At 36.5% G+C, this 9485-nt stretch overlaps 1 protein-coding gene across 2 annotated transcripts in view; it reads left to right on the forward strand.

The window, feature by feature from the left end:
- The window catches only part of rest (RE1-silencing transcription factor), a 51039-nt gene extending 45065 nt beyond the window's left edge, over positions 1-5974 (forward strand). For both annotated transcript variants that reach the window (XM_059970109.1, XM_059970110.1), the window contains exon 4: positions 1159-5974. In XM_059970109.1, the coding sequence (XP_059826092.1) occupies positions 1159-3083 (1925 nt within the window). In that variant the 3' untranslated portion in view covers positions 3084-5974. The remainder of the gene's footprint in view (positions 1-1158) is intronic.
- Positions 5975-9485: the final 3511 nt, after the last annotated feature.

Genomic DNA, 9485 nt, shown 5'->3' on the forward strand with positions numbered 1-9485 from the left:
TTAGTCAGATTTTTCTGCCTTTCTATAAAATTGCTGATCGTTCAGAATTAGTTCATTCAATCCATGCTCCAACTTGTGTCTTCCTAACCATTTCCTGGGCTGTCAATTGGTTCAGGACCAGGTGTGATCTGCATAATCTTCAAGGTATTAATTGGGGAGGGCAGTGTTGTGCAGTAATTTTTTGCAGATAACTATATTAATTTCTTCAGCCAATTTATGCAAAGCAGAAGGAGGGAATGCATCAGGCTTATACCTTTATTAGTTTTAGGAAGGGTCTAGTATATTTTCCTACATTCAGTTCCGATTATATCCTTTAAAGAATGCTGCTTTTAAATGTAAATAATGACAACTTGTATATGTATTAATGCATATTTTCTTTGGTAAGATAACCTACTTTTAAAAATACTAAGAGAACATTGTTTCTATTTTTAACCATGCCTAACTTTTTCCCTCACTCTGAAATCTGATATTTGACAGATCTTGGATATATTTGAAAGTTCCTCAATCTGGGCATTTGCTCTGATGACCAAGTTCAGTGAATACTGCAAATAGTATGTGCATGTTATTAATATTTGTGGCAGTAGATGTATGTTCGTACATGCATGTGTATAGCCTTTAATTTGTGCCATCAGTGGTTCTTGTAGCTTTTCTGTATTGTTTTGCCGTTGCCCTTAGAGTGTTCTTTCTTTTGTTTGGTGTTCGGGCTAAAAGTTAAAAAATGTTCAGGTGACTTCAGTTGCATTTCAAGAATGGTTTAAAGATAAAGACTACTCCATGATGTATTTTTTTACTGGTAAAGTTGCTTGAAAGCATAGATGCTGCAGTATAGAATCAGTGATGTAGTTATAAACATTAAAATGTATGGGATTGCTCAAAGCTATTTCAGACAGTTTAGTGAGATTCAAAGGTTTGTGAGACTGATAGATATTAAATTTCCCGTACTTCCCATGATTCTGATCAAAACTATTGAAAAGTCCATATATTTTTCAAATTAAATGAATTATATAGCGAATAACGATATTGTAACAACTGAGTAAGATAGTTAATTACTTCAGCAACCTCTGTTTGGTTAACTATAGTGATAGCAGCAGTTGAAGTTTTCAAGTCCACGGCGCACTGTTCAGAATGAGCTAACTGTTTCATTTTATGTTTCAACAGGTGAGAAGCCTTTTAAATGTGATCAGTGCAACTACGTAGCATCAAACCAGCACGAGGTGACTCGACATGCTAGGCAAGTTCACAATGGACCCAAACCATTAACGTGTCCTCACTGTGAATACAGAACAGCTGACCGCAGCAACTTCAAAAAGCATGTCGAGTTGCATGTGAACCCACGCCAGTTTCTGTGTCCTGTTTGCAAATATGCAGCTTCCAAGAAATGTAACTTGCAGTATCACATTAAGTCCAAGCATCCACATTGCAGTGACATTACAATGGATGTGTCAAAGGTGAAATTGCGTACCAAGCGACTTGAACTGGATGCTCCTCTTGCTAAGATGGGCAAGAAAATGCCAGACAAATTGCACCTGAAAAGATCTGAGAATCTGGATAAGAAGACCACTGGTAAGGCAGAGAAAACTACAGCTGTAGCAAAGGAGTACAGTTTGGACACCAGCTCAAAGGTGAAGACCCGAAATCATAAAGTTTTCAGTCACAAGCACCTATCAAGAAAAAGAGATAATGATACAGGGAAAGCAAGGAAAATCAAGGGAACTAAACGGAGGAGAAGCTTAACAGTAGAGGGATTTTTGCAACAAGAACCTGTAAATGAAGCACCTAGTGAAGCAAAAAGGAGAAAAATAGAGAAAGCTAAAGAATTGAATGAATTTGAAGCAAGGAGAAGTAGAATCAAATTAGACAAGACCTCACACAGGAAAAATCTTAAATCCAAACGAGTTAAGAAGAAAAACAAAAAATATATAAAAACTGGTGAGCATTCTACTGGTTGTGGTTCAGATAAGTGTAAGAAACCTGATCAGCCTGAGCAACAATTAATTGTGTCTAAAAAGAAAAAAAATTCTTCCAGAAATTCTTCATGCAGTAATCCTTCTGTTGAAGGTACACACAAAAAAGAATCTCAGAATTTGGAACCACTCGGGGACAAAGCAATGAATAAAACTCCAGTTTGTATTGTTACTGAACAAAATGAAAATGCTTTGAATGTGCATTCTGCAGAAAATGCCAGCAAAATTGTTCAGAAAATTGCAAGTAAGTCCCAAACTACATTTGACCACTTAACTCATCCTAAATTGGAGGAACCAATGTTGACTGAGACATTGACAGTGGAGGAAACTTCCATAGCTTCCACAGAAAATGGTGGGGCATTAATTAGTAGTTCTGGACAAGTGGAATGTGCTGCGCACACATCTAAGACCTGCAATTATTTGAATAACTCAGAACCAAAAGGAATGAATGCAGAAAATAACTTGATTTCTGATGCTGATCAAGAAAAGGATGCTCAGGTGATCAACATTGAGCTTGCTTTTGAAATTTGCAATTCAAACAATTCAAATGATGACCAAGATGGCATGGCGTACCAGGATGAGGGCCACAATGGCATGGATGATCAGATGAAAGTTGAAGATAAAACAAATAAGCATACATTAGACATCCAGGATGATCAGAAAAGGTTGCAGGATGATGAGAGCAAGGCTCCAGATGCATTGGATGACCAAAATAATCATCAGGATTGTACACACAAGATCCAGAGTGGTCAGCAAAACCAAGACCAGCTCCAGGATGATGGTGATGAGGATGTGAAAAACAAGCAAGAACAGAACAAGAAACAGAAGAAGGATGTGATGATGGAAATAGATGAAGATGAAGGCATTCATAGCCATGAAGGAAGTGAAACCAGTGAAGATTCAGAAGGGAGTGATGACTCTGGTCTGAATGGAGCAAAGCCTACTCCTGATGATAAAATTAACAAAAGGATACCAGAAGATGTGAATGATGTTCCAGGAAATTTTGTTTGCATATTCTGTGATCGTATATTTGGCGTGAAAGGAGAGTTTACTAAGCACCTTAATCGCCACCTAGTAAATGTATACTATCTTGAGGAAGCAGCAAAAAACCAGGGATAAAACCAGTCCTAAGATTTGGCAAGTTTGCTGTAGAATATTAATCATAGTTATTACAAAATGCTTAAATCACTCTGAGGTGATTTAGATTTGTTTTTTTTAAACGTTTCTCTGTATTTTTCATTGCTAACTGCATGTAGTTTCTGCTTTTTTTTTCAAGTTTCTTGCTCATAATTCAAAGATAGTAGAAACACATTCATCTTCAATAGCTAAGTTTGTTAATTGTGCTTTGTACCTGTTAATCAACCACTGATTTTGATTTTTCATTGCACTATTCGTACTCATTGTATCATTTAATCTAGTTCTGTTGTGTCCCTTTGTAAATACTTGGTAACACTGGGCATCAAGATTTATTTTTCTGCTTTTACATGATCTGGGATTTAAGCTGACCTACAATACTTGCTGTAGCTGTTTATAGTTCTAAAACTCAAGGTAGTGGTTTACTGAAGAAATCAGACTGTTGAGTGTTTGATTTGGGTGCTTCTCTGGTAATGCTAAAAGAATGCCTTTTTGCCGAGCATTCTTGCATTTCAAGGGAATTTGATGCATTTGTGTGCAATTTGGATTTAAACCTTGATGCACAATGCATGGAATTGGTCTGTTTCATAAATATGCAGTTTAGGCACTGTTTCATTAAAATTAGCTACTGTCTTTATAAATAATTTACTTAAATTGACAGCACAGTTTTTTCTGATTATATGTTAAAACTATCCTCCATTTTATTCAAATCACAGGAGAGAGCACTTTGCAAGATGATACCAGATCTCATGTAACCAATGCCATAATACTTATTTAGGTTTCTGTAGAAAACAGTTCTTGGTAGCTTCACAAAAAAAATGATCCAATATGGTGCTTAAACAGCTTATAAAATTGCACGAAATAAGTAATCAACTATGCAATATAATTAGTGTTAGTTTATTGGTAGAAATGTTTTTCTGTATCATGTATTTATATTTGTGTGTTTAACCAACAGTTTGGGACTTGACCATTAACCAAGCCACTAACTGATTGAGAGTGCTGCCTGGTAAATGCGAAGTATCTCCTATTTATATTTGACAGTAATGTGGTTTTCAAAAGGTGTCAAGCATCCCAAATAAGTGGAGGTGTAAAAATCCCTGTCTTGTTTCCTTTTCAGTTAGAGTGGTCACTTGAATACAGTCTTGCTGCATTCTGTGCAGAATTTCCTGAGAGCATCTGTAAATTGGTTTATAAATGGATCTGATTTGATCCCAATTTGAGTAATTTGTTTCTAAGTAGTGCACCTCTATAATGGTGAGAACTTGTTGCAGTCTTGGATCTGCACTAAAATGCTGCCTTCCAGACACAGAAAGAGCATTGCATGAACTTATAATTATTAGAATGCAACGCTGAAAGATTTTATCACCTCTGATAGACCTAGATAGTGTGTTGGTATGGCCAAAGAATATAAAGAACTGTGATTTCCATTTGTGCTTTCTTTTCTCCCAAATTAATATGTTGTGTTCAGTATGTTTGAAGTAGCCACTTTGAAGAATATAAAAAAAATAATTTAAATACTGAATAGCGTTTTTTGCTTTGACAATCACGTTGGAAAAGTCATGTATATCTGTGATCAAATTAAAACCTATTTATATGGATTTTTAACTGCAATCTGCTTATTTTATGGTTTGCAGTACTCTTACACGAACTTTGCAGTCATCATGTTAAATTGTAGTATACAATTACAGTTAAAAATCTGTAATAATAGAGCTTGAATAATGAATGCTGTAAGAGGTCTGGAAATGTGAAAAATGCTTGGACTCTTTAGATCTAGAATATTTTAGTGCATGGCTTAGTGTACTCCTCTTGATGTTAAAATGCTTAATGGTTATTCCAGATTCCCAACGATAACTGCAATAAGTAGTTAGTACACATTAAATAGCAAAGCATTTTTAATTTGATTTAAAAAAGCTCAGACTTTGCTGAGTGGCAGAGGATTTGTGTCCTGCTTCTTCAGATCTTGCCTGTCTCCTGAAAGGACCTGGATTAGTTAGCTTGTGAGTTCTGATTTACTTTCTCCTACTTTGAACATTCTTCTCTGCACAATAATCGCACAGCAGGTGGAAGAAAGAATTCAGTCCTAAACCAGGCTGCTTCTCCAAGGTTTGGCATGCACTCTGGTATTCAGATCATCAACTAAGAAGGTGCAGACCTTTTACAACATGAGTATAGGTACTTTGGGTTGTCTGTGTGCAGCAAATACTGGAAAATCATTTGGGGTGAGACGTTACAGCTTGGGGCATTAAGAGTTCGGCTTTCAATTCCTGTGCTGACTGTTCTACCCATGTCCACGTGTGTTTCCTCTGGGTGCTCCAGTTTCCTCCCTCAGTCCAAAGATGTACCAGTTAGTAGGTTAATAGGTCATTGTGAACTGTCCTGTATAGTACTTACACTAGTGTTAAATTGGTTGGTTGCTATGCAGCACAGCTCGTTGGGCTGGAAGGGCTTGTTTGACACTGTATTTCTAAATAAATATAACCCCCCCCCCCATTCCAAGTAACATCCTGACAAATTTCTTCTAGACCCTTTTGCTACCATGTCCAACCTCTAGTGTTGCAACTAGAATTGTGCACAACATTCCAAGTGAGACTTGACCCCAAAGATTTGTACAGCTACAACATCATATCCCAACTGTTATACCCATTGCCTCAGTCTATGAAATTAAGCATGGAAAATACCTTCTTTGCATTTGGGTTCTGTACTGCAATAGCACACTGACTTCCAGAAGTTTACAAGAAGGGAAGCTCCAATAAGAATTCTGATTCCTCAAATACTTACCTTCATTGCGAACTGTAAAAAAAAGTATTGATTGAAATGGAATATTTTGTACACCTAACCTTATTGCACTTTTGGTTCAATCTTTTATAATCTGTAAATTAAGAACTTTAACAACAAGGCAAGTCAATATTTTGACCTGTTTTAACATTTTGGCTAGTAGACTTTACAGTTTCTATTGTTTGGGAGGCATTGGGGTAATATTATTTAGTGAAAATTGAAGAAATGCAATTATGTAAGATATTGAAAGGAATAATTAACAAAAATGTGAGCCATTAATCACTTCATACTGTTATTATTCATGCTTTTGGATATAAATTGTTCTTCCCTCTTGGGAAAACTTGAGGATAAAACCAGAAAGTGGTTTTTATTGAAGGTAGTCTGTTAAAGCAGATTAATTAGGTATCATAATGTCTTGAACAGTTTTGATTCATTATGTATCTGCTTTAAAATGACCTGTAGCAAGTTTGTAAGTAGCTGGAAATGAGTTGAAATATGCTGCGGAGCTATCTGAAAGGTTGGCCATCTAATGGAAGTAGGCAGGAACACTACAAAGGAACAGTCAGTAACACTTGGCTTTGAACAATTTATTTAGATAACTGCCAAATGGCAGGTATGCAAATACTGTAGCATTTTTACAAAGCTCTAAGGGACCTCTCACAGCATGACTAACACTTCGCCTGTTCCATAAAAAGCACTTCCTTTAGTGCTGGTTTAAAGTGAAAATCTAAGTAATTCAGAGTTGCTTTACACCATTATCTGTGCAATACTATTGTTTTCTTTCCTGATGATACCAAAGTTTTTTTTAAAAAGCCTACTGTACTTTGTTTTCAGATAAATAAATTGAATTTTGATTTCGAGCATGAACATTTATCAAAGAAAATGACTGACATTGTGTTGGACACGAAACTTTCATTATTTTAGTACAAGGGCTATGTGTATAAAGGTTATTTTCACAAAAAAAATTTGCCTTTTTGTTAACTAAAATTTAAAAACTAATCTCTGTAACTTTCTAAAAAGCATAGTATTTAGCAAAAGTTTTGCTGCATTAAAGTTTTGTAAACTGAATTGTGTCTGCTCTTTTATTTAGATTACTATAATTTTCATACAATATTTTTTCTTAGACTGGTACAGTATCTGACAAAAACCTTTGTTCATCTAGGTTGAAGACTTCTGCATTACAAACCTTCCAGCCTGAAGAGAATGTTGAAGAGTTAGCAGTAGGGAAGGTTAGTGGCACAGTTAATAGAGCTGCTGTCTCATTACTCCAGCAGCCCAAGTTCAATCCAGGCCTCCAGTGACATTTGCACATCCTACCAGCCGGTTTCTGCCATGTATTCTGGTTTCCTTCCACGTCCAAAAAATGTGCAGGTTAGCAGGTTAAATAGCCACTGGCATAAAATCAGTTAGCTGAAGGGCTGTATTTCTTCTTTCCATACTACACTGACTGATTTCCACTATTCCAGGTTAAGTAATGGAAGATTTTTCTTTACAAAGGAATTTAAACTTGAAGTGTTTATTAGTTTTTTAAGAGTAATTGTTAACGTAGTGCTTATGCGTGAAAGTGAGCTCACTTTCATAAAACTAAGTTTTCTAACAAAGGAAAAACTACTTTACTAATTCAAATTATATGGATTACATTCCACAAACCATTGAATCATTAAAACACCAGTCATTTTATGCTGCTGCTGATTTATTTCTGAATTTTGTTTCAAAGCAGAAATCTTTAATGACCTAATAATATTTAATTTGTCTTCAGTGAAATGCAGTATTTGTACAGCGGGAATAGTAATAGCCACTTTGTGCACATAAATAGACGAGATGATAACCATAGAACAACTTTAATTATCTGCATTTGTGCTAGAATATATTTCCATGAAAATGTGGGAGTGCCAAGACTGTAATTGGAAATTATTTCCTGATTGTGCCCCAGCATTGGACTCCTTATGAAGCCAATGGCAGTCTGCGAACCTCTGCAAATTGTTTTAGTAGTTTTGCAGAGGAAAACTGTCAATTGAACCATCACTAGATTAGAACTAGTACTAACCCAGCAAATCAAATTTAACTCAGCATTTAGTATCATTAACCCCTCTAAAGTTAGTAAGCATGAAGATCTTGGCCTCAGTACCCTCTGTGTGCAAATGGATCCTCAATTTCTTCACTTACAGACACCTGTCAGTTCAGATTAGCAATAACATCTCCTCCAGAATCTCATCAGGGGGCTTTAGCCCCCTGCTCTACTCACTTTGTACTTATGACTGTGAGCTAAGTACAGCTCCAATGCCATATTTACATTTGTTGGCAACACCACTGTTGTTGGCCAAATCAAAGGTGGGGACAAGATGGCATATAGAAGGGAAATTGAAAATCTGGCTGTAGTACCACAACAACTTCTCACTCAATGTCAGCAAAACCAAGAAGCTGAATGAGTTCAGAAAGAGGAAACCAGGGGTCCGTGAGCTGGTCCTCATCATGGGATCAGAGATGGAGAGAGTAAACAACTTTAAGTTCCTTGGTGTTATCATTTCAAAGATGTCTGGTGGAGGAGTATTTTGACTGGTTGCATCATGGTCTGGTATGGGAACACTGATGCCCTTGAATGAAAAATCATACAATAAGTAGTGGATGCAGCCCAGTCCATCACGGGTACAGTTCTCTCCATTGCAGAGTACATCTGCATAGAGCACTGTTGCAGGAAAGCAGCATCCATCATCAAGGACCTCTGCCACCCTGGTCATGTTCCTTTCTCACTGCTGCCATCAGGAAGAAGGTTTAGGACTGACACCACCAGGTTCAGGAGCTGTTATTACTTCTCAATCATCAGGGTCTTGAATCAGAGGGTCATAACTTCACCGAACTTCTCCCGCCCCATCACTGAACTTTTCCCATGACATACGGAATCACTTTCAAGGACTCCTCATCTCATGTTCTTGATAATTGATTGCTTATTATTTTCCTTTTGTATTTGCATACTTTGATGCCTTTTGCACATTGTTTATTTGTCCTGTTGGGTGTGGCCTTCCATTCATTTTATTATGTCTCTTGGATTTACAGAGTATGCCCACAAGAAAACATATCTCAGGGTTGGATATGATGACATATGTACAGTGATAAAAATTTTACTTTGAACTTTGAGCATATCTTTGAATATTGTACAGTGGTTTTGAGGGAAAAGGTTAAAGAGGTTTTCTAAAAATTTAAGTACATGTTTTTTTTGAAATGTTCAGTCTCTTTGATACAGAGATAGTACCTTAGGAGTGAAACATTTCTTCATGTTTTTTTACTTAACATACAATATTCAGTGTTTAACTATTTAATCTCTACTTTTGAAAGACTGATTGCAGATTGGGTTAACTGCTTTATACTTGATATTGAGGTTTCAACTGTTTATGATCATTCCCATTAACATGGTCTCTATCATTGCCTCCAACAGTATTTTAATGTAGTTGAACAAACACCACCTTGCCTTTTGGTTGGCTGCGTAGCAGCTACTAGGTTAAACACTGAAATTAACCACCTCAGCTCATAACCAGTGCCCTTTTTTAATTGACTTAGCTGTTCGTAGAGAAACTCCTGCTCTCTTATTACATTTACCACCACTTGCATCCAGAC

This window comes from Hypanus sabinus, chromosome 5 (genome assembly GCF_030144855.1).
Source record: "Hypanus sabinus isolate sHypSab1 chromosome 5, sHypSab1.hap1, whole genome shotgun sequence".
Classification (NCBI taxonomy): Eukaryota; Metazoa; Chordata; class Chondrichthyes; order Myliobatiformes; family Dasyatidae; genus Hypanus; species Hypanus sabinus.